Source organism: Cetorhinus maximus, chromosome 19 (assembly GCF_964194155.1).
Source record: "Cetorhinus maximus chromosome 19, sCetMax3.hap1.1, whole genome shotgun sequence".
Lineage (NCBI taxonomy): Eukaryota > Metazoa > Chordata > Chondrichthyes > Lamniformes > Cetorhinidae > Cetorhinus > Cetorhinus maximus.
In genome coordinates this window covers 32,487,440-32,512,712 of record NC_135897.1, presented here as the reverse complement: position 1 = coordinate 32,512,712, position 25,273 = coordinate 32,487,440, and the positions used below count along the sequence as shown (strand labels likewise).

At 41.3% G+C, this 25,273-nt stretch overlaps 1 protein-coding gene across 2 annotated transcripts; it reads left to right on the top strand.

Moving 5' to 3' along the window:
• Positions 1 to 402: 402 nt before the first annotated feature.
• On the top strand, positions 403 to 21,303 carry mrps22 (mitochondrial ribosomal protein S22). Of its 2 annotated transcripts, XM_078563677.1 has the most exons (9): positions 403 to 563; positions 8,607 to 8,770; positions 9,597 to 9,761; positions 11,729 to 11,872; positions 16,024 to 16,107; positions 16,793 to 16,938; positions 19,186 to 19,294; positions 19,859 to 20,007; positions 20,168 to 20,300. In XM_078563677.1, the coding sequence occupies exons 1-8, from the start codon at positions 434 to 436 to the stop codon at positions 19,970 to 19,972; spliced, it is 1,056 nt and encodes a 351-aa protein (XP_078419803.1). In that variant the 5' UTR covers positions 403 to 433; the 3' UTR covers positions 19,973 to 20,007; positions 20,168 to 20,300. The 2 variants fall into 2 exon arrangements, with proteins under 2 accessions (XP_078419803.1, XP_078419802.1); XM_078563676.1 differs by lacking the exon at positions 19,859 to 20,007 and having other exon boundaries at positions 20,168 to 21,303.
• The last annotated feature ends 3,970 nt before the right edge of the window (positions 21,304 to 25,273 follow it).

Sequence of the window (25,273 nt, the reverse complement as noted above, 5' to 3'; positions counted from 1 at the left end):
GAAGTCCCTTGGGGCATTTTATTAAAGGTGCTATATAAATACAGGTGTGGCTCCAATTTCTGCAGATGTGTAAGATCCGCATCAGGACGTTTAAAAAAGCGGACTTTTATTCATTCCTCGCCTTTATATTTCTAGATTTTAGACTTTCTTATGTTGAGGAATCCGATTTCAAAAAGCTATGGAGTGACTGGAAGGTTTGGAATATATTTTCTGCAGTTTTTTGTTTATAGCTGCACTTGCTAATTTAAATCCCAAGTGGAAAATCAAATGAAGCCGTTGCGTGACCGTTACGTTAAAACAAAAATGAATTGCACTCACAATGCAAAATTGTCAGTCTGTGCAAATTCTTCGTTTAAAAACTGCATCTCCCAGAGTGCTGCGTTAGAGCCGCTCCTCCTAGCGGAAGGTCGCCTCTCCTTTTCCAGTAGTGAAGATGGCTGCGTTCAGGATTGCACGGTCTGTCATTCAGAGTTCGCGTCTGGTTGCAAATGCTGAGCTCTCCTGTGTGGGTACAGGTGGGCAGGGTCGGCGCGCCCTCTGCACCCAGAGCCCCGGGGATCCAGGTGAGTCGGCACTTGTTGCTGCGTCGGCTTCGCCCCCCACCTTGCCCCGCGAGGCTGCCCTGCATGCAGCGATGCCTCACGTTATCCTGGGTGAAATGTCGTGAGTCTGTGTGTGTGTCAGTTACAGAGCTTGTCACCATCAAGGAAACGATGGTCTGAGTTTTTACCAGCAGTGAGAATGGGACAAATCACAAGGGGGTTAACCCTGAAGGTAAATGGGAATGCTCACATTCAATATCCCACAGTATTATTTTCTTTCAAATAATGAACCTGATAGACGCAGAACAGACTTTCAAAATTTAACTAACTTTTTTTTTAAATGTAGTACCCCTACTTCCATGGTGGATTCTTTCAATCGCCAATATAATGTTACCAAATGCAGATGTGGAAAAGGGTCCTAAGCTTTCTATGGAGTCCAGTGTCAGCTGTGGCCCAGTTGGTAACACTCTCACCTCCGAGTCAGAATGTTATGGATTCAAGCCCATTCAGGCCTTGGGCACAAAAATCGATGGTGACACTTCAGCGCAGTATGCCCTGTCAGAGACCCTGCCTTTCAGATGAGACGTTAAACTGATCTGAGTCCTCTCTCAGGTGGACGCAAGAGTTCCTATGGCACTATTCAAAGAAGAGCAGGGGAGTTATTCCTGGTATCGTGCCGATATTTATTCCTCAGTCAACATCAGAGAAACATCATCTGGTGTTGTCGTTTGTGGGAGCTTGCTGTGCACTAACTTGTTGCCACGCTTCCTGAATTACAATTTTAACTACACTTCAAGAAGTTCTTTGTTGGCCATAAAGCACGTTGGGGCATTCTGTGGTCATGAAAGGCACTATATAAATGCAAATCTTTCTCTAGAAACAGCTTCCTGTTAAATACTGGCTGGTGCCAAGATTGGAAAGTGGTGCTAACTAAAATGTAAAATTATTTGTTTCATGAACTTTTCAAGTGGTCAGGTTGATCAAGCTGGAACTGCCGAGCTTGCTGGTGCTGTATGCATACTGAAACTTGGAAGGGAAGCTGGGTGAAGTGGGCAGGATGAGCCAGATGAAAATAAGGACAAATACAAGAGCTGTAGATATTGAAAAATTAAAGGAAAGGTGAAATACCTCCACTCAAAACACATCCTGCTTCTAGCATATACCCAGGCATGCCAACTAACATGCTGTATAATTTACTCTATCTCATCCACCAAGTAATTAAAATGTACAAATGTATCTTCACAAAAATATAATTATTAAACATTTGATAGATTAACTTAAAAGTAAGTGCAGTGGCAGCTTGTGTATGGGAAGTAACATTTTGAATATTTATTTAACAGATCATATTTTTTCCTGAACATGCAGCTGATAACACCAAGAAACTACTTCATCAATTTCATTTTATACTGTAGCCCAAGTCTTTGCATGCATTTACTTGGATTTCCAGAAAGCATTTGATAAAGTGCCACATCAAAGGTTATTGTGGAAAATAAAAGCTTATGGTGTAGGAATAACATATTAGCCTGGATAGAAGATTGGCTGGCTGGCAGAAAACAGAGTATGCATAAATGGGTCTTTTTTCTGATTGGCAGGGTGTGATGAGTGGAGTCCCGCAGGGGTCTGTGCAGGGCCCTCAACATTTTACAATTTGCATCAATGACTTAGATGGGGGAAGCAAAGGCATGGTTGCTAAATTTGCAGATGACACAAAGATAGGTAGGAAAGGATGTTGTGAAGAAGACATAAGGAGTTTGCAGATGGATATAGATAGGTTGAATGAGTGGACAAAAATATGGCAGATGGAGTATAATGTGGGAAAATGTGAAGTTGTTCACTTTGGCAGGAAGAATGAAAAAACAGTATCATTTATGTGGAGAACGAATGCAGAATTCCAAGGTGCAGAGGGATCTTGGTGTTCTCGTGCATGAGTCACAAGAAGTTAGTATGTAGGTATACTATGCAGGTTAGTATGCATAATCAAGAAGGCTAATGGAATGCTATCCTTTATTACAAGAGAAATTGAACATTAAAGTACGGATGTTATGCTTCAGTTATACAGGGTATTGGTGAGACCACATCTAATACCATGTGCAGTTTTGGTCTCCTTATTTAGGGAACGATGTAAATGCACTGGAGGCAGTTCAGAGGAAGTTTACTAGATTGATACCTGGAATGAGTGGGTTGTCTTATGAGGATAGGTTAGACAGGCTGGGTTTGTTTCCACTGTAGTTTAGAAGAGTGAGTGGTGACTTGGTTGAAGTATATAAGATCCTGAATGGTCTCGACAAGGTGGACGTGGAAAGGATGTTTCCTCTTGTGGTTGAGTCCAGAACTAGTGGGCATTGTTTTAAAATTAGGGGTCACCCTTTTAGGACAGAGATGAGGAAAAATATTTTCTGAGGGTTGTGTGACTTTGGAACTCTCTGCCTCAGAAGGCGTTGGAGGCGGGGTCATTGAATATTTTTAAGGCAGAGGTAGATAGATCTTTTTTGGCAAGGGAAGCAAATCGAAACACAAGCAGATCAGCCATGATCTTATTGAATGGCGGCGAAGGCTCGAGGGGCCGAATGGCCTACTCCTCCTATTTTGTATGTTGGTATTCAGTATTGTCAAGACATCTGTAAATATAATACTAACTATTTTCAGAAGGAAACTTGTTTCGGGATGAATGTCCAACATTCACTGTACTTGTTGTTTAATGCCTCTTTCCCCTTTTCATTCTTTTAGCCTTGTATCCTCCCCAAAAGACTCTGTTCCTCTAACTCCTGCCTTGTGTGCATTCCCTCTTCACTTCACCTGCAATTTGTGGCAGACCTTTAGGTTACTTCAGTCCTATTCTGTAACTCCATCCCTAAACCTTCAGCATCTCCATCACTCTCTACCTTTAGAAATTGCTTCCAAACCCAATTCTTTGATCAAATTTTTGGTTCCCTATCTAATCCCATCATTCATGGATTAGTATCCATTTCCTTAGGGATACTTATGGGGCATTTTCGATATGCTAAAGGCACCAATAAATAAAAATGATTGGTCATTATTTTGGGCTGCAATTATTAAGTTGCAGTGATACAGCCAGTGGACTCTTGTTATACTGCAGACTGACCATGATCTGACCAGCAGAGTACCGTGACCTGCTCGACTTGCAGCTAATTTTTAATATTAGGAGAGTGGATTGGAGTATCCACTTTGTCCTGTCATTGATTACATGTTACGTTTTAAACATAAGCCAATTAGTGCTTTCAAACAAAGCTATTTTTTATGCATTGTTTAAAGAATACAGCAAATGAAGAAATATGTTCCAATCACATGTCTTTTAACTTTGTAATTGGTATCTGATCTGGGCACAGCTAAGATTGCTGCAGACTGATGTATCTAGAGCTATTACACTTGATTTCTTGGTATTTAGCCCCACCCTTTATGTTTTAGAAAGTTGTAGGGCGTTAATAATTGCGTATTAGATCATATAAATCAAGGAGCAGCAGTGGATTCTGATTCCAGAATGTGCCTGAATGCCATTGTTATAACTGATAAGGTTTTTGATTAAAAACTGGCTAAATTTCAGAAAAGCTTTAAAACATTTCATCCGTGACCGGGGTAGTGGAGATAATATTTGTTATCAAACAAGTAAATAGACATGGTTCCAAACATTGCTTGTAAGTGTCACTGTGGCTACGGTTTGTCCCGCCAATACATATAAACCGTGATATCCAATGGGAGTTGTGCTTCCAGTTGTGCTGAGATGTGGGTTCCACTCCATGGCATAGAATTTACCACGCAGACTGAGACCATTCACCCCTTCACTACGATGCTGACTCTTTGTTGGACTCTTTGAACAGAATTTGAACCGTGGCATGCTGTTCCCAATGGCAGAGCAGCAAGTGGGCGCCACTTCCACTCTCCTTTTTGCTGATTCCCATGTGATTACAATTAAAATTTAAAGTGTTGGTGGTATGCACGGGAGACATAATCACGTGGCAGGGAACGTGAAACCTGCTGTCATCTGACAATGCTGCTGATATGGACAAATAGGGAGGCTCCTCATCATGACCACAACCTTCCTCCCCAACTCCATTCTCATTAACATAAGACTTATTGAGAGCACAAAGGTGACAAGTGTGTTTTTCAAATTTATGTTTATCTGTAAATGTTTCACGTTACATTGGTTTCACTTTATACATGTGTGCATCATCATCATTTGTTGAGACTAGCTTAGCCAGAGAACTAAATGTGCTGACACACCTCATGGTTGGCACATATTGATGGTTACAGAGGAGCTAGGGACATTTCTTTATTGTGGAAGAAACGATGATGTGTTTTTTTGTTCACTCTTTATTAACTGTTCATGTTTGTGTCCAGTGTTGTACTCACCACTCTGTGGGACGTGGCTAAACTTGCAGGATTAGCTGGCCCTCCCTTCTATATATCGTAAAGGACATTTTCCCCAATCACACTCAGCAGGGTAATTGAAATGCTGTAGGTGAACTCAAAACCGTGTAAGGATTCTGCCAGACCATTTCCTGAGATGGACCCAATTGTGGACAGTACTAACACTGCCGTATGGGCCTCTAATTTTCCTATCTTGACTGACTGTCCCCACCACATCAAGGATGCCAGGCCCTTCCCTCTTTCCTTCATGCCCCTGAGCCAACCCTCTGTCCTCTCTTGAATCCCTCTTCCATTCCTCCATGCCCCTGACCCCACTCTACACCATTCCTACCCCCCTGGCCAAGGGGGTCATCAAAATATTGGCTCCTGCCTAATTCAGTCACCCTGTACACCACATTTCCCACTCTTGCAGGCTCTGTAAAATTCTCTCCCTTTGTTTCTTGATTTGGTCTCAGCATTTGAGTGACAGTGGATGTATTGCCTATGCCGAATTGCTTTCAGAAAGTAATGTTGGGCCTTCTTAAGCTGCTAATGTTCCTTTTCCTGGTGTTTGTTCGTGTTCACATGATTATGATCCTATGATAGAATTTAATATGAAATTCAGGATTTTAATCCAACAATGATGAAGGCCAGTGATATGTGCTGAAGTCAGAATGTTGTGTCTTGGAAGGGACTGTGGAGGTGATGATGATCCCCTGATCCTGCTGCTTCTGTCCTTCTTGGTGATCCAGGGCTGGGATAGCTGCAGATTATAATCATAAAGCAGCATTGGTGAACAGGATGTGCTGTGAGTACACTGGGAGGGGTGAAAATTAAATGTTCAAGTCCCACTCCAGGGCTTGAATACAAAAAAATAAAAGCTGACACCTCGGTGTAGTGCTGACAGAGCACTGCACAACTGTCTTCTTTCCGATGAGACATTAAACTGCAGCCCCAACAGCCTGTGCAGGTGGATTTTGAAGAAGAGCAAGGGAGTTATCTGGTCAATATTTATCCCTCAATTAACATCACACAAACAGATTATCAGGTCATTATCACATTGCTATTTATGTATTGGCTGCTCCCTTTCCTATATTACAACAGTGACTACGCTTCAAAAACTACTTCATTGGCTGTTAAGCACCTTGAGATGTCCAGTGGTCATGAAAAGTGCCATATGAATGCAAATCCTTCATTTAGTAGATTCCTTTGTCCTAGATGGTGTCCAGTTTCTTGAGTTGTTGTGGCTGCAATATTACAATAATTTGTGGACATATCACTTACTAACATAGTAAAAGCTTCCAAGGCACATCACAGGAACATTATTAAACAGAATTTGACACCAAACCACCTAAGAAGCTATCAGAGCAGATGACCAAAAACTTCTTCCGAGGTAGGTTTAAGAAGCTTCTTGAAGGAAGCAAGAGAGGGAGAGAGCGAGAATTGCAGGGGTGCAGATATCTCGGAGGATTGCAGGGGTGCAGATATCTCAGAGGGCTGCAGGGGTGCAGATATCTCGGAGGATTGCAGATATCTCGGAGGATTGCAGATATCTCGGAGGATTGCAGATATCTCGGAGGATTGCAGATATCTCGGAGGATTTCAGGGGTGCAGATATCTCGGAGGATTGCAGGGGTGCAGATATCTCGGAGGGTTGTAGAGCTGGAAGAGATTACAGAGGTTGGGCGGGAAAGGCAAAATACTGCAGATGCTGCAAATCTGAAACAAAAACAAAATACTGGAAAAACACAGCAGGTCTGACAGCATCTGTGGAGAGAAAGCCAGAGTTAACGTTTCAACTCCGTATGACTTCTTCAGAGGTGGGGAGGACTGAGGCTATGGAGAGTTTTGAAATCAAGGATGGGAATTTTAAAATCAAGATATTACTTAACCAGTAGTTGCTTTAGGTCAACAAGCACAGGGGTGATGGGTGATCAGGACTTGGTGCAAGTTATGGAGCCAGAGTTTTGGATGACTTCAAGCTCACAGAGGGAGAAGATGGAAGACGGACCAGGAGTGCATTGGAATAGTCAAGTCCAGAGGGAACAAAAGCATGGATGAGAGTTTCAGTAGCAAATGAATTGAGGAGGGGTGGAGTCAGGTGATTTATAAAGGTGGAAATAGTTGGTCTTAATGATGACATAGATATGTGGTCTGAAGCTCATCTCGGAGTCAAATATGACACAAAAAGGTTGCGAACAGTCTGATTCAGCCTTGGGCAGTTGCCGGGGGGGAGGGATGTTGTTGGTGGCTATGGGGAATGGAGTTTATGGTGGGGACCAAAGACAATGGCTTTGATCTTCCCAATATTTAGCTGGAGGAAATTGCTGCTCATCCAGTGCTGCCAACTCTGAGACAGTGGAGGAGTTGAGAGAGGTGGTGGTGAGCCAGAGCTGGGTGTCATCAGCATACATATGGGAACTGATACATTGTTTTCGGATGATGTTGCCGAGTGCCAGCATGTAAATGAGAAATGAGAGGGGGAGCTAGGAGACACCAGAGGTAACTGTGTAGGATCAGGTAGAGAACCCATTGCAGGTAATTCACTAGCCGTGATTGGATCGATAAGAAGCTAATTAGTGCAGCCCTACCCAGTTGGATGGGTGTTGGAGGAGGATGGTACAGTCAGCGATGTTAAAAGTTGAAGACAGGTTGAGAAGAATAAGGAGTGATAGTTTACCATTGCCTCAGACAGCTAGAATGTCATTTGTGACTTTGCTAAAAGCCATTTAGGTACAGTGGCTAGGCAGGGATTTGGGACGTGACAGCCAGTTTTCAGTGGTGAGTTTTAGTAGGGTTTTTTTGGAAGATAAAAATATTGGATCATGGAGGGAAGGAATACTTAAAAGCTGCAGTAATTAAGCTCATTACAGTCCTACTCCCTCTGCCAATGCAAAGCATTTCAGATGCACATTGATCTGAAAAGTGAAAGTATTGGGATGTGGTTGTAAGAATCTGACACTTGAACGCACTAAACCTAGGTAGATAGAGGCATATCTACAAGGCTGTCTGAGTTTGCACACAGTGCAGTAAAACTCCAGTGACCACAGAGTAACATTTTTGAAATTAATTATGTGTGTTCTCAGCTACTTCTAAGTTGTTCCCATCAGTTAAGCTTATAAAATTGGAGGTCATTCATAAGCCACGTTTATTGCCCACCCGCCCCCCTCCAGTAACCTTGTGAGAGTGATGGTGGACAGCCTTCTCAAACTGCTAGTAGCTTTTCTAAAAACAACGGAAAGGTGTGCCACGCGTTGCTAGGCATTAACCATGTAGCAAGAAACTGGAGTCACATATCGGTACAGTTGGATAGAGGTGGCAGGTTCTTTTTCCTGACAGATGCTGGTTAACCAGTTACGTTTTTTGTGATATTCTGGCAGCATTCATGATGATATTTTCATTCAGCAATCTATACAACGTTGTGTGTAGTAGCTGAATCCTGATTAGCATTTACTTAAATTTACCAAGAAACTCTATCCTTTGATCATGTAATGTACAAATTGCACATTAATAGTGTGTATGGGTCAGGTGTTTGTATATCTAGACATCATGGTGTCTGGCATAAGGAATGTACAAGGTTGTTGCAACATTCTATTGGAGTTTGATACAGTATTGTATATAAGTCAATCTTACTCTGATTTAACTTTGTGGAAATATAAAAAAACATTTCCATTCTCTCACGCTCTCCTTGTTTGACAGACACAAAAGCAGCTGGTATCAGAAAACCCCAGTTTATGGATGAAGATGTCCAGAGTATCCTTACCAGTGTCACAGGCCTTGATCTTCAGAAGGTCTTCAAACGTGTTAAACAGCAACTAAAACCACCTACATACAAACTCATGACAAACGAGCAGCTTGAGGAGGTACATTTACTGCTAGTTTCTAATTGCATTCTTCCATTACTCTTCAATAAATTACCAAGTAAGCACATTTACTGTTTCGACAACTAAAGTATTTGTGAGGAGAAACCAAGTTAATCCTCTCCCTTGCCCATTTGGATAGTCACTGCCCAGTTGTGTTGGACATAATGGAAAATTTTTCTGCAAGCCAAATGATCGAAATGACTTGTGTTTTAGTTCATTGAAAAAACACTCCTGAAATAGTTGTTACAAAATTTATTCTTGCTTTTTTATTCTTTTGCTTTTTGCTCTAATACTTGTCAGACTCAGTAATCCAACCTTATGGGGCAACAGTACTGCAAAGTACATTAGGGATTAAATAGCAACCATGCAGGGTAGATCTATAACTGCAGGCTGAGGTTCTTCCCCCACTGCAGGGTAATGCAATGTCCAGACGGTATGCTGAACCTGGCTGGACAAGCATTGGGTGGCTTACCAATGTTCTGTGATGGTAAGCTGACTGTTTTCATCTGTTTAGTGTCCTGCACACATTTGGGTTCTCTGATCTCAACCTGTCCTTAAACTCTTAGGACTAAGTCTAAGTCTACGGATTATGGGGCGTGTGAGCGCACTCCACAGTCAGGCGCACACACATGTTTTCTGATTTAATTTCTTAGTAGCTTGATTTTGAGAAATTTAAGTCTGGTGGTGGGTTTCCACTGTGTTTAAAATGCTTATTGATAAAATATTTTGCAAGGCACATTCACCAGTTTCACATGATGACACAGATTTGGTTTGAGTGGACAATGACTGTTATTGGGTAATGAAGCAAATGTGATTTTTTTTTCAGGCTCAACGTAAAGCAGTGGAAGCAGCTAAAGCTAATCTCCGAATGCCACCAGTACTAAATGAAAGGGAACCAATTAATGATATACTAGCAGAAGATAAGGTTCTTGAAGGTTTGGAAACGGCTAAATATGTATTCACAGATATAACATATGACATTCCGCACAGAGTAAGTACTATTCTAGGGTCTGAATAGGCTCAACACTTTATTGTTTTTTTCTCGGATATGTAACTCCTTCTCCTTCCAATTATAATCATGGAGTTGTTACAGCACAGAAGGAGGCTATTTAACCCACAGAGTCCATGCCAACTCTCTGTAGCTCTATCGCTGTAAGTTTATTTCCCTCAAGTGCCCATGCAAATTCCTTTTGAAATCATTGATCACCTCCACTTCCACCAACCATCCTTGTGGGTAGCGAGTTCCAGATCATTACCACTCGCTGCGTGAAAAAGTTTTTCCTCACATCCCCCTATATCTCTTGCCCAAAAAATTAAATTGTTGTCCCTCCTAGTCCTCGTAAGTTTTGTCTACCTTGACTAAACCTAATCTTGAATTATTTATTTTCCAATTTAGTAAGTTAGTACAACAGGATTTTGTAAATATTAATGCAGTTAACAAAACTGGGACATAGGTAATTTTACAAACGTACATTTACAAATATTGATTGACACGTGTGTAGTGCCTGTGTATGTGTTACCATTAGTTTTAACCATAAACTTCTACTCCATTTTTGAATAAGCAAAATCCTACTTAAGCAGAATGCAAATTTTTTAAAAATTCATTCATGGGATGTGGGCGTTTATTGTTCAGAGGACATTTCACATTCAACCATATTGCTGTGGGTCTGGAGTCATGTATAGGCCAAGACAGCAGATTTCCTTCCCTAAAGGGCAGTGAACCAGATGGGCTTTTATGACAATCGGCAACGGTTTTGTGGCCATCATCAGACTTTTAATTTTGCATTTTTATTGAATTCAGATTTCACCATCTGCCAAGCTGGGATTCAAACTCGGGTCTCTGGGATACTAGTCCAGTGATGATACCACCCCCATGCAATATCTAGTTATCTTGGCATAACTATGCTTGCTTTGGAAGTAATGTAGATCAGGGGGAATGAGATAGTTCATTGGGGCTTTGCTTCTGGAGAGTAATCTACAATACACTTAGTGGAAAAAGCTCATGGATTTGTTGGTCAGGATTGTTGTCTTTCATATTCAGTAGATGTATTGCTGTGCTGGTTGGGGAAGGGAAGATATCATTTGTGCAGATTGACCTTCCAGCTATAGGTCCAGCTGGTAACTAGTAGCAAGAATTATGCTAGTCTGCTCTCAGGTAGACAGGCACTAAGCTTGGTCTTCCTGGATTTGCAGGACTGATGGTGATCCTTGTGTTTTCAAATCCCCTTCTTGCCACAGTACCTCCAGTAGTCATCTGATATGGGGGAATAAAAATAGTGGAACTTATGTGAGGTGTGATCCATAGAATTACATAGAAGTTAAAACACAGAAACCCTTTGACCCAACCAGTCTGCATTGGTATTTATCCTCTTTGTGAGCAGATAGTTGTAATCACATTTATCCACCCTGTTCACATATCCCTTCATCCACCTATTCAGTCTAACCATGAATGTTGACATAGTGTCTGGTTAACCATGAAACCTGGAAGTGAATTACAGTCTTAGTTCTGTGTCGAAATATAAATTATATAAAAGCAGAATACGTGACTTAAGTGGAGTCTGAATTACATTTGTGCACCCTGGCCTAATTATCCCCACCCTCCAAACCCTTTTCACCTGAAGTCTACACTTGTTCAGGATGCAACACCATAGGAAATTTAACCAGCAATATATTAAAAGTCTTGCAGACAGAATGTCAGGTATAGAGAGAAAACAATAAGCAAATGACAGATAATGGATGAATATTCTATTTAGTATTTTTGCATTCTGCCCCCGACAGGAGATCAGCAAGTAATTCTAGTTGTTTGCACACAGTGGATACTTGAAAAGAAAATAGTTTCATTTCTCTTCGCTAAGATCTGAGCAAACACAGTTAAGAGTGGAGCATTGATTATTGGTTTGGTGCCTTTTTATTGTCTGCTTTTTTAAAAATAAATTTTCCACTTGTTCTTTTTCCAAGGAACGATTTATTGTAGTACGAGAACCTAATGGGGTGTTGCGGAAAGCAAGCTGGGAAGAACGGGATAGGATGATCCAGGTCTATTTCCCACGCGATTGTCGAAGGATCACTCCACCGGCAATTTTTAAGAACGAAAATCTTTTGGTAAAATCTTTTAATCTCAACACAAAATAAGCTGTAATGTTCTATACCTTTAGCAATTGGAGCCCAAAAGTAAGTTTTCGCCATTTTTGGTTTGAAGTATGTTGACTCTCTGGACTGAATAAACACAGGGTGTGCTTACTCATCGCTTCTGCTTGTGCTTGTTCCATCACAACCACCAGAAATATTATGCAAAGCACATTTGCATGTTTTGAGTAGATTCCACTATTTGGGTTTTGAGAGCCTGAGAATTTACCTATAAACTTTATGAATCAGGTTCTTGTTTTACTTTTCCTTTTTTTCTGAATAAGTTTAATGAATTTATAACCTAATGGTTTTGCTTATCAAGTACTTTAAAACAATTTAAATAAATAATTTAATCTATTCACTTTGCTATGTAACAAAAATAGGCACAGTAATACATTGGTTACATCACTAGATTAGTAATCCAGTCTATGTTGCGTTCAGATGCCACAATGGCAGTTTGGGAATTTGAATTCAATTTTTAAAATATGGAAATAATAAGAAACTGCTTTTTGTAGAAGTGACCAGAAAGCTATCAGATGGTCCAACTGGTTCACTGATGTCCTTTAGAGAAGGGAACCTGCTGCCTTTACTGGACCTGGCTTGGAATTAATTTCTGTCCCATATCAACATGGTTGACACTGAACTGCTTCTGAAGCAGCCCAGCAAACTGCTACACCTCAATAAGTCCTGCCAGCACCACCTCAGGGTAACTAGGTATGGGCAATTAATGCCAAAAATTAATAAAAGAGAAAGAACTAATGCACAAATTGTGCTGTTTGTGATCAGTTACCATGAGCTATTAGGCATTTCCTGGTTCTGAAACTCATCTATTTGGCTCTTTATGATCAAAATGGCCATTGCTGTAGGCCTCTTGCTATAGGTCTCTTGCAGCGTTACACTTGTCTTAGCAATTTTTTTCTTTCTTAGTTCAGGGCTTACATGTATTTCTGTGGTGCAGGCATGAGTTTCAGAATTGGAACTTGTTGATTATTAAATTCACTCTGAATATGGCTCAGTTATAAGCTCTGAAAATATAAAATGGTGGCAGTTTCTAGATCATTTGCCATATGAAGCCACAATTACTTCTCAAATCACAATATTGTGGAGAGGTTCCCCTTGGTGTTTAAAGACACTACACATGAGGAAGCAAATAATGATTAAATACAGCAGGTATGCCCAGGTTTTGGATGTGGTGTCAACTTTTGGCCTCTTTCCAGTAAGGTAGCAGTACATACAAAAGATTTCTGGCAGTAGACTTCTGTGTCTGGTTGCGGCTGGCCTGTGTGCTTTGTTCTCATTGATTATGCAGGGACTGGTAAATTACATGGAAATACAGTCTTATTTACAGTGCCTGCATGTCATCACTTCCAGGATTATCTGATAGCCAAATGTCTGACCTCTAGATCTGAAGGTGGAATAGCATCTCCTGAACAATACACCAGTTATCCTTTCAATCACTTAGCTACTGAACTCATTTGAAAACTGGCCTGAATCTTTCAGGATAAATGAGCAATGTGACTGTTCAAAGCTCTCTTCTGGGTGTGTATATGTATGTGTTCCTAGATGCTGGTACTTTGAGTGTATCAGAGAGGTCTATCAACAGCTGTATCTGTCAGTGAGACCAGTATCTTTTTACAATGAGGATACCAGAGTGTCAGCGAGAATTCTGAAGAAAGTAGTAAATATGTGGCACATAATAAGAGTTGCAACTCACTGTTCTTTAATTCTTAAAAATCATTTTTCTCATTGTTTTATTTATCTTTGTTTGCCTCATCAATTTGTAACTGATTGTATCACATCACCCCAATGCAATGTAGTTTCTTAAAGAAAACTTTAAGATGGCAAGTATAACAGAAGAAAAGTAATTCAGTCAATTAAATTGACTGCTGTTTGCATGCTTTATTCTAATATTTTATTGCAATATTTTAAATCATAAAATATGTTCAGACTTATTCCTTAGCACAACTTTATTTGTAGCTTTAAAACTTCCAACCTCAAAATAGTAAAGCACTGCTTTAATAAGTTTTCCTTTAATTTGAAAAATGTCAAATGTGGACAATGCTTCAACAATGGACTGTGAAGCATTTGGGCTTGGATCATGCCATGCTGCTGAGAAGCTTATGCAGTAATCTATGGTTATGTGTGCAGGGGCTCTATTTAAAAAACAGGATTGAGATAGAATGCCATTCACACCTTGGTAATAGTGATGAATAAAGTTGGTACCTAGACCGTGGTTGAATATAACGGAAGGGTCTGTTTTTCACTTTTTTATAATTCCTCCTCAATGCTGGCTTGCAGATTTCAGGATTAAGTGTGAAGCAGTGCTCTGTTTTAAATACCAAGCTTTCTTTTGAAGAATTAATTTGTAGAGAGTGTCTGTGGGCCTACTAGGATGGGGGTTCGCAAGAATATTGTGTGGCAGATTAACAATCTCAGCTGTACTGTCATTAAAAAAACGTTAAACAGAAATTTGCAACTTGCGCGCTGGGAGGGATCTTCATCTTAGCTCAAAACTTCCAGGAACAGGTTTCAAAGACCTGACAAATCCTATGACCATCCTTAAAGATGCTGTGGAATCCCAAGATTCTAAGGGAAAAGATAGATTTTAAAACATAATCTTTCCCTCAGCAAATATATGAAGATATTAGGGTTAGTTTTCTGCTATGGGCAGAAATTGGGTGTGGATGTATGGGAGTCGGGCAGTCAGACTTCTGCCCAGCTGAAAATGAGCCCGGCTGGGTTTTCTGCTCGAATTGTACAGCTGTGTGTGGCACTCCTAGTTATTTGAAGTGGCAGTCTAATTAAGTCAGCAGTCAGCATGTCATGTTTGTTTTCTGTTGCTGGGGAGAATTCAACTCAATGGCACTTTGACCCATGAAAACCAAGCTTTAAAGACAAGCTGTATAAAGTCCCAATTTAAAGGGGCAAAATTAAATATATTTGCCTAATATGTTAAATGTATTTTTCTTGTCTTGAGCATATCAGGCCCCTACTTGCTTTCCCCATTTCTTGATGGGTCTCATCATCATGTCTCTTTGTCCTTCTCTCAACTCCCAGAGAAGGCAAAGAGATCTTAAGCCAATTCAAGAATCATCTTTCAAAATTCCCCTTTGACCAGCTCCGCCTCCCCCACCCCATAAGGCAATCTGGCAAGTTCAAGATGCTCCAAAACCTACCATATTCTGTGACAGTTTATGAATCAAAAATGCTAGTTTGTTTTGCTGCAGGTAATATTTATTACAAAAATTTGCTTTGCAGCTTTTAGGTGTATGACTATTTTTCAAGCAAGTATTCCATTTATTTTTCCTGAGCTTTCTGGGATAGGCCATGGTGCCAATATTCATGTAATGAAAAGCAGCTGACTTGTTGCTCCCTATAACACAGGCTGTACTGAAACCTTTTCCAAGTTTAGCAGAGCAAAAAGATTCTTAAAGACAGTAGCAGCTGTCAAGATCTCTCAAAGTACACCACGGTACAGAAATGGAAGCTACATTTAGTGCCTTTTGGCAAATTACTGCTACCTGGCTGCTGGGTCTGCCTTTTTTTCAATGGCTTAAGTGGTACAAGCTGAAAGGAGGAATAATGGGGAGATCTGCCGGCACACAGCTGGAACAGCTGTGATACTACCACCCGCACTTCCTGGTGATAAAGGTGGACATCAGCAAGAAGCCTGTCAGAGCTGTGCTATTGCAGAAAACAGCCTTTGAGGGGGCTGAAGTAAGCATTGAAAATATTACAGCCTTTTTGAAGAGTAACTTATCTTTTTCCCTAATATACAGTCACATCCCTTTACATTTTCCTAGTATCTTTGTCAACATCCCTGTGGAAAGCTCCCAGTGGCAAGTTAAAATAGGCTGGAAGCTTGCTGAAATTATTAAATTGAGGCTGAAAGTTATGCATAAGGATCAGCGTGCAACTAAAAATATGCAGGTCCAACACTATCTGGAAAACTGCTTTCTTGGCATCACATCATTGTATTCGTCCTCCTACAATTTGATGATTTTAAATTGTGATTCTGCTCAGTGTGCACTCCAAACTGATTGGTAATTCAAACGTTAGCATTGTTTTCTTTCTGATCAGACTACTGTCGTATTGTAGTTTGATGTAATCAATGTTGCACATTTCAGGTTGTTTTTGCTCAGGATCGTTACGAAGATATTCTTGATCTCTGTCTTATCCAATTTGAGCCAAATTCTGCTGATTATATCAGGGTGAGTACATGTCAAATCAGACTAAGTGAAGCTGGTCAATGAAATAGGTACTGAATGTATTATGGCCATGCAAGTCAAAAGCACTTCAATTTGGTAAATGCACCGTAGTTTCATGAGAAATTATGCAAGGCTTTAAAAATTAGCCTGCTACTCATCAGAGTGTATAAGCCTTAGCTCTATTTTAGTCCTATTTCATATCCCAGGCTAATTCTTGAATATTTATGCTCCATGAAGCTGAATCATATTTGGTGACTGACCTCCCAAAATCAGCTGTGACGCTTTGAGGAAGGAATAACGGAGGCTGTGTACCTCCCTTCTGTGAGGGAGGGTGTGTATAGCCCCCTCAAGCTGCTCTCATTTACCTATAGTGACTATGTTACTGGACACTTCTAAACAGACCACCTGCTCAAGCTGCAGTTACTTTGTAGCCTGGAGAGAAAGACTAAATTCATCCTACAGGAGATAAACTTGCAAGGTATTCTTGACACTGTTTGATTATAAACTCCCATAGCTCTTAAGACATTTTAGCCAATTTGCTTCTGAAGATTAAGAACTTGATTATTTGATAAACAAGTTGACTTTTAAACCCTCTATCACTTCAAAAAATACTTCATTGGCTGTAAAGCACTTTGAAATGTCTGGTGTTGTGAAAAGTGCTGTATAAATACAAGTCTTTCTTTATCAGGTCCACCACCAAACATACGAAGATATTGATAAACATGGCAAGTACGATCTTTTGCGTTCAACAAGACACTTTGGTGGGTTAGTGTGGTACCTGGTCAACAGGAGGAAAATTGACGGTTTACTAATAAACATGATTCAAAGAGACTTGTAAGTACAATTTTAAATAGTTACATTTTCTCTCACCAGACTTATCAAGATTTACATTGTACACTTGAAATTAACTTTATCTAAAAAAAACCTTTTAGCTTCCCTTTACCATGATTTGGGGCATTAATTCAAACTGCAATTTTAGAACCATATGGCACAAAGTCTTGGTAACTTAAGCTCTGTTTTAAGTTGTTTGTTGGAGGATTTCCTGTTTGAATTGTCTAGGCTTAGAGATTTGGATAAGGCAGTTTTGGGTACTTTTGCCTCATTATTGGATGAATTATGCAAAGAAATTCAGTGCAAACAGCTTGAGATGCATAAATATTATTAAAATATTGATTTTAAGCTTTACATGTGGCACACAAGTCTCCATGGTATGCATCTCATAGCACATGAAGACAAGAATCCAGGATCTGCTTGATGTAACAGGTAGAGAGATTACTTGTGTAGTATTAAACCACACAAGACAGAAGTTTTTCTAGTTTCTGCTGAATTAGCTGATCTCAGCCAAGGGAGGAAATGTTAGATCATTAATGTGTCACTTCACTTGGCTCTATGGCACACAACACATGGCCCATGAAGTCAAGACATCTGTTCCCAGTCATCATTCCCTTTGCAGAGTTTGGGTGACACTGTAACATCCTATGAACGCTGGCAAAGAAATTAAACATGGGGGTATCATAACCAGGAACAAGGTTTTAAATGCTGTCCCCAGAATATTACATCACACAAAATTCACAAGAAATTTGGGGATTGGAGCGCCAATGGAAATATGTAAATTCAATCGCCTCACAACATGCATCAGCTCTGGTTTAATCAGGTGAAGTCCATTAATTAAAAGTTCATTATGTCAACACTTAGTATTTCTCACTACCTTCACCTTCCAGAACATCCAATATTTTGTGTAATAGCATGAATGATTAGAACCACATGACAAGCAGGCAGATCTTGACTCCCACAAAACTTCTTGGAAATTCTGGCAGAAAACTAGGAATTGGGCTGCCCAGTCACAGTCCATGATTCTGTCAGCTTGTCCTTCAAAACTGTGCAACCAATGGCCTTGCCTGTATAATAATGCTCACCATCCTTCTCACCGAATGTGTTATAGTTATGACATGTAGAGAGTTGATCTTAATTTTTTCACATAACTATTCTGAATGGAGATGGCTAAAAGTAAGCAAGTGATAGGTTGGCTGTGAATAATTTCAACAAAATCTACAGCTAATATACACAGATGCAGGCTAGTGAAACTAAAATGCAGCAATATGTGTAGAGTATTTTTTTGAATTTTCACTTGCTACCTACTTCAAAGGGTGCATTAGCTTAAGCACGATGATTTTAAAGCAACAGCACCATCTACTGGGAGGAACATACTTTTTAAAATGAAGACCATAAATATTTGCCAAATGAAACTGCACCAATATTTAACACGCTGACACGAGCCCACAGACCTTTCATTGGCTTTTGCATGACAACTTCTAGTCAGTGTCAGTTAAAGCACAGAGATCAGAGACCTGTGTGAACCATTAGTGTATCTCTTCAGCCAATCAGATTGAAGAATCCTTACTGAGCCATGCAAAGTCTAAACCAGGAAGTGGAAGTTGAATTAAACATTCTAACTTAAAATTACGTACAGAAAGCAAAAGAGGTGGTGAAAGAAAGGGAAGTGAAAAAAAGCTGATAAATGAGAACGTTTAAAAAAAAAACTTACGTAATTAGACTCCACATTTGTAAATGTAAAGTTAAGGTCAGAGAAGTTGTTTGATAGTAACTAAAACTTAATCACAATATTAAAAATTTACTTAACACTTGAATGATCAAGCCCTACTATTTTTTGGTGGTTTAGAGGTTAAGTACCACAATTTCATGGTCTTCATGTTCTAAATTTCTTGGCGATGTACTGGTGGAGCGAAGCTTGTAGAAGAGCAGGACAAATTGGACAGCCATTTCCATATTTTAAGAAACACTGGAAGCTACTACCTGCTTTACTGCATAATCATGGTGAATGTGGATCACCTCTCTGTTATTCCTACCACAAAAGCTTGGGCCATTAAGAATTTTTACCATCACCTTGTTTGGGTGTGGGATAGATTTAGAGGACAAGGAACAAATTAATTTCTAGTAATTTGAGTTTGCAGCTATATTGTATAATTGCTGCAGTTCCACCAAACTTGATACATTGTTTTGTTGTTGAGATTATTAGGAGACTTGTTTTATAGTTAGCATTTTAAAACTTTTTTTTTGCAGAATGGACAATGCCATAAGTGTGCTTCAGCTTTATCACATGCTACACCCAGAGTGTCAGTCGTCAAAGGAGGCAAGCCAACAGCAAGCCCAGGGTATTGACCTGATTAAGGTACAATTTTTTTTTTAAAGAATGCATTTATGGCTTTCAAATTTTACCGGCTTATAATCATATAACTCTGGCATTTTTGTGGCAATCTAACTCTAAGATAGGCAGATCAGCACTCTTAGATCTGATTGATGGAATGAAAGCTCTCCTTGCTAGCGATTAAGAGACCTATGTTAAATTCTGGTTTTTTCTTTGAGAAAGGATATTCACTAGGGTAAGGAATCTGCAAAATGTGATGCAGTGGTGCAGGAGGTAGTGCAAATGGGTTGGTTTTAAGGCACATTATTAGGGTTGTAGAAAGAGAATGTTAATCTGCATAAACAGTTTCTAGATTGGGCCTAGATACAGAGTAAAATCCACAAGTGCAGCCACTTCTGGGAAGTGTTTCAGAACAATACAGCTGACCCAATTCTTGGAATGTCCAACTACTGCAGATTACACATTATTTGTGGAGGTCAGAGTATACAGGGAAAGTAGCAAAAAAAGGAAAATGCTTTGTGTATGCATTTACCTTTTAAAAATTCGATGTACAACATTGAAAACTTTTAAGTTCTAAAGTAATTGCAGCAACAATTTATTGAAAAACAGCTTGATGAGCTTCAAACAACTTGTTCAGTGGACACGAACCCAGCTAGTTTGGAACGAAGTTTTGACCTGAGATTTCAGTCCTGCATTTCTTGATTTTTTTCTCTAATTAAAGCAAACTTTTAAGGAAGGTAGTTATTTCATCTTACTCTCAATTAACTATTTGCCAAACAGAGACATTGTTGCAAAATCTCAAACTTGATCTTTATATGTACACATCTATTAATAATCAAAGGAGGATAGAACTTTGCTAAACTAAGCCATAACATTAAACAATGTTTATTTTTCTAGATATTTTCTCATACCGATTCCAAGAAGGGAGGCTACATTGAATTAGCTTTGCAAGTTTATCAGGAAGCACTCAACAGCTCTGCTAATCAAGACCTGCGTAGGAATGAAGAACAAATTTAATCAGTCAGTCCAATCGAACAGTTCTGATTTTGGCTTGTTAAGGACTTGATGGTAGAATCAAAACTTTATTATAATTTCCATTCCATTTGTTTGTCTGGGGGAAAATAAATACTGGAATATCACATCATTGTGACCAAACGTTTTCTCCATGGAATATTAAAATAAAATTCCAGGCATTCTATTGTTATTCATAAGAAAAAAAATTAACCTGGAATGTGAGAATGGGGCCGGACAACATCACACCAACTTTGGACTTCTACTACAGTGTTAAGGCTTGGTGCTGGAGTATGGCTCCATGGATGATTGCCTGATTTTTACTGATTAAGCCTCAACATTGAGTTGTCAGTAGGCTGTTTGACTGCGGGCAACATCATAGGTGAGCCCAATCTTGTCATGCTCTCCACAAATATACAATATTTTTTAAACCCAATGGTATAGTCAACCTTCTAGCCAAATAGATTTTGCTAAGAGTTGGCGATAGAACAATCTACCCCCATATTGTGATTTGACATTCAAATCAATTACCTTGTAATTTAATGGCATAGGTAAATCATACATTATAATACCCTAAGGAATAGAGACTGGCTATTTCCCATTTTTAATTCTGTCAAGTTGAAGATTGAAACTGTTCAGTAGTTCATTCTATTTATTTTTTGGATTGTTTCCATCTGGAAACAAATACTGGCCATTGAAAAGTGAGTTCAAAATGTTTACTTTGAATGGTGCTTAATTTTAATACCTCCATGTGTATATAGACATTGTGGGGAGAAATTGTTGACATTGAGGTCGCTTAAGAAAACTTAGGCTTCATATTAACTGTTTCAGTGCTTTGGATCAATAGTAGACATGTCTTACTATTCAAATTGCAATCATATCTCTTCAGAAGAAAACAATTGTCCTCAAAATCATGACAGTGGTAGTCAAGTTTGTTAGAGGAACTACATAGAGCAATAATTTAACACAAAATAAATTTGAACAAGTTTAACTAAATTTGCAATTAAACATGTGGTTTTCAACATTTGTCACTGGTATTCTCCATAAAAATTAATCTTCACTTAATCCATACAAAAGTACAATTTGGTGTCACTGTTTTATTTTTTTTTAATTCATTCACAGGATGTGGGTTTCGCTGGCTGAGTCAGCATTTATTGCCCATCCCTAGTTTGCCCTTGAGAAGGTGGTGGTGAGTTGCCTTCCTGAACTGCTGCAGTCCATGTGGTATGGTACACCCATAGTGCAATTAGGAAGGGAGTTCCACGATTTTGACCCGGCGACAGTGAAGGAATGGCGATATATTTCCATGTTAGGATGGTGAGTGACTTGGAGGGGAACTTCCAGGTGGTAGTGTTCCCATCTATCTGCTGCCCTTGTTCTTCTAGATGGCAGTAGTTGTGGGTTTGGAAGGTGCCATCGAAGGAGCCTTGGTGAATTCCTGCAGTGCACCTTGTAGATGGTACATACTGCTAACTACTGTGCGTCAGTGGTGGAGGGAGTGAATGTTTGTGGATATGGTGCCAATCAAGTGGGCTGTTTTGTCCTGGATGGTGCCAAGCTTCTTGAGTGTTGTGGGAGCTGCACTCATCCAGGCAAGTGGGGAGTATTCCTTCACACTCCTGACTTGTGCCGTGTGGATGGTGGACAGGCTTTGGGGAATCAGGTAGTGAGTTACTTGTCGCAGGATTCTGAGCCTCTGACCTGCTCTTGTAGCCACAGTATTTATATGGCCAGTCCAGTTCAGTTTCTGGTCAATGGTAACCCCCAGGATGTTGATAGTGGGGGATTCAATGATGGTAATGCTATTGAATGTCAAGGGGCCATGGTTAGATTCTCTCTTATTGGAGATGGTCATTGCCTGGCGTTTGTGTGGCGCGTATGTTACTTGCTACTTGTCAGCCCAATCCTGGATATTGTCCAGGTCTTGCTGCATTTGGACATGGACTGCTTCGGCATCTGAGTAGTCATGAATGGTGCTGAACATTGTGCAATCATCAGCGAACATCCCCACTTCTGACCTTGTGGTGGATGGTCATTGATGAAGCAGCAGATGGTTAGGCCAAGGACACTACCCTGGTCAGGTTGGGTTATGCCTTGGAGGGTGTCAGGTCGGCCTTGGAGTCGTTGGGGGGGTGGATGCGGTGTGCTCACCTCGGACCTTGCGGGTGGGGGGTTTCAGTTCGGGCCTTGGGAGTCAGGGGGCGGGCCTTGGAGGGGAGTCCCAATGGGTGGGGGGGAGGGGGGGGGTGGAAACTCACGATGGAGGGAGTTCGTGGGGAAGGAGTCCTGTGGAGCGGTAGTCCCATGGGGGTTGCTGGAATCCGGTGGGGTGGGGGATTCCCGTGGAGGGAGAATCCCATGGGGATGGGGAGCCTTTGTGGGGTTGAGGAGTCCCCGTGGGGAGGGCAATTGTGGGGCGGAGGTAGTTTGGGGGTGTGGGGGGAGTCCTGTGAGGGTTCGGTGTGGATCTGTACTATAGTTACCCAGAAGTTAGAAGTGGTTTTAATCCTCCTATGGCCAGAATTGTACGTCCCGTGGGCGGGCGCGCCCCTGACCAGTACGGCCATGAAATAGCGTGAGATGATGTCAGGCGAGGGTCCCAACCTCATTGCGCGATATTTCACTCGGCAGATGCGCGCGGCAGTCAGAGGTGCGCCCGCCGACAATTAAGCCCATTAAGGAGGCAATTGAAAGTGATTTTTCGTGGTTGGCGGACGGGCCAATCAGCCGGGCGGCCTTTACATTTTTGCTCAAACCTCGATCTAGGGCAGGATAAATCTCTGTGGGGAAATAAAATAGAGAGAGATATCTGGGGACTTTTTATGAGATATGCTTTCAGGTGCTTGATTGTGCTGCATGGACATATTTTGCAGTATTTTTGTTGTTTTGTTTAGTCTGTGGAGGTCTGCAGCTCCCTGGGGCAGCTGTCTGCCTTCAGGGAGCTCACTGGAAACGCTCACCAGCACCCGCGGTGACCTCGGCGCCCGCCCTCTTCCCACCCCCACCGGCAGTGCCGAGCCTTTCTCAGCACGTGTTTCACGCTGGCTGTTAATTGGCCAGTCAGTGTGAAATCACAGTTGGGGGCCCGTTTCCTGGCCTCTCCCAGGTCTACCGATCGCGCCTATCTTTTTCTGGGTAACTATTGAGACTGGGTAACACAGTCAGAACCATCTGAAGGTTGCGATTTAAATCGGATGGTTCCCAGTGCAGGGCACTCGCCCAAGGGAAGTTAGCACTTCCCAGGCAACTGCTGTGCAATCCTTACCTGGGAACTTCCGGGATGGGTTCCCCAGCGCACCTTTGGCGAATCCCCCAGTTACATTGCCTTGGAGCTCGGAAGTAATTTCCAACTAGTCAGAAAGAGATGGCCCTCAGGAATGAGAAGAAATAAGTACATACTTACCTGGCCTTCAAAACTATGCTGAAACTTCGGATCGCCAGAGCTGCTTGGGGCCTGCATCCTAAGATACATCGCAGGCCCAGCAAAGGAGGCTATGCCCTCTTTTTTACAGCACTAAAGCCGATAGGTTTAAAGGGCCAGGGAAATTGACAGGCCAGTCAATGTCCTGATTGAGATAACTGACCTCCAGCAACCATAACCATCTTCCTTTGTGCTAGGTATGACTCCAACCAGCAGAGAGCTTTCCCTCTGATTCCCATTGACTCCAGTTTTGCCAGGGCTCCTTGATGCCACGCTCAGTCAAATGCAGCCTTGATGTCAAAAGCAGTCACTCTTACCTCGGGAATTCAGCTCATTTATCCATGTTTGAACCAAGGCTGTAATGAGGTCAGGTGCTGAGTGGCCCTGGCAGAACTCAAACAGGGAAACAGGGCATCAGTGAGCAGGTTATTGCTAAGCAAGTGCCGCTTGATAGCACTGTTGATGACCCCTTCCATTACTTTATTGATCAGGATGAGACTGATGTAATTGGCTGGGTTGGATTTGTTCTGCTTTGTGTACAGGACATACCTGGGCAATTTTCCACATAGCCAGGTAGATGCCAGTGTTGTAGCTGTACTGGAACAGCTTGGTTAGGGGCACGGCAAGTTCTGGAGCACAAATCTTCAATACTATTGCCAGAATATTGTCAGGGCCCATAGCTTTTGCACTATCCCGTGCCTTCAGCCGTTTCTTGATATCAGTGGAGTGAATCGAATTGGTTGAAGACTGGCATCTGTGATGCTGGGGACCTCTGGAGGAGGCAGAGATGGATCATCCACTCGACACTTCTGCCTGAAGATTGTATCAAATGCTTCAGCCTTATCTTTTGCACTGATGTGCTGGGTTCCTCTATCATTGAGCATAGGGATATTTGTGGAGCCTCCTTTCTAGTGTATTGTTTAATTGTCCACCACCATTCACGGCTGGATACAACAGGACTGCGGAGCTTGGATCTGATCCCTTGGTTGTTGGATCACTTAGCTCTGTCTATCACTTGCTGCTTAGGCTGTTTGGCACGCAAGTAGTCCTGTGTTATAGCTTCACCAGGTTGACCCCTTATTTTTAGCTATACCTGGTGCTGCTCCTGGTATGCCCTCCTACATTCTTCATTGAATGATCCCCTGGCTTGATGGTAATGGTAAAGTGGGGGATATACCAGGCCATGAGGTTACAGATTGTGCTCGAGTACAATTCTGCTGCTGCTGATGGCCCACAGTGCTTCATGGATGCCCAGTTTTGCTAGATCTGTTCGAAATCAATCCCATTTAGCACGGTGGTAGTGCCACACAACACTGTGGAGGGTATGCTCATGTGAAGGCGGGACTTCGTCTCCACAACGACAGTGGTCATTCCTACCCATACTGTCATGGACAGATGCATCTGCGGCAGGCAGGTTGGTGAAGGTGAGGTCAAGTATGTTGTTCCCTCTTGTTGGTTCCCTCTGTACCTGCCGCAGACCTAGTCTAGCAACTATGTTATTTAGGACTCAGCCAGTAGTGGTGCTACCGAGCCACTCTAGGTGGTGGACTTCAATGTCCATCACCAAGAGT

Excerpts from the sequence above, each read along its gene's own strand:
- mrps22 (XM_078563676.1), top strand. The coding sequence starts at position 434 with ATGGCTGCGTTCAGGATTGCACGGTCTGTCATTCAGAGTTCGCGTCTG. Across the intron at positions 8,771-9,596 it reads CAAACGAGCAGCTTGAGGAG|GCTCAACGTAAAGCAGTGGA; the intron begins GTACATTTACTG and ends TTTTTTTTTCAG. Across the intron at positions 16,108-16,792 it reads ATTCTGCTGATTATATCAGG|GTCCACCACCAAACATACGA; the intron begins GTGAGTACATGT and ends TTTCTTTATCAG.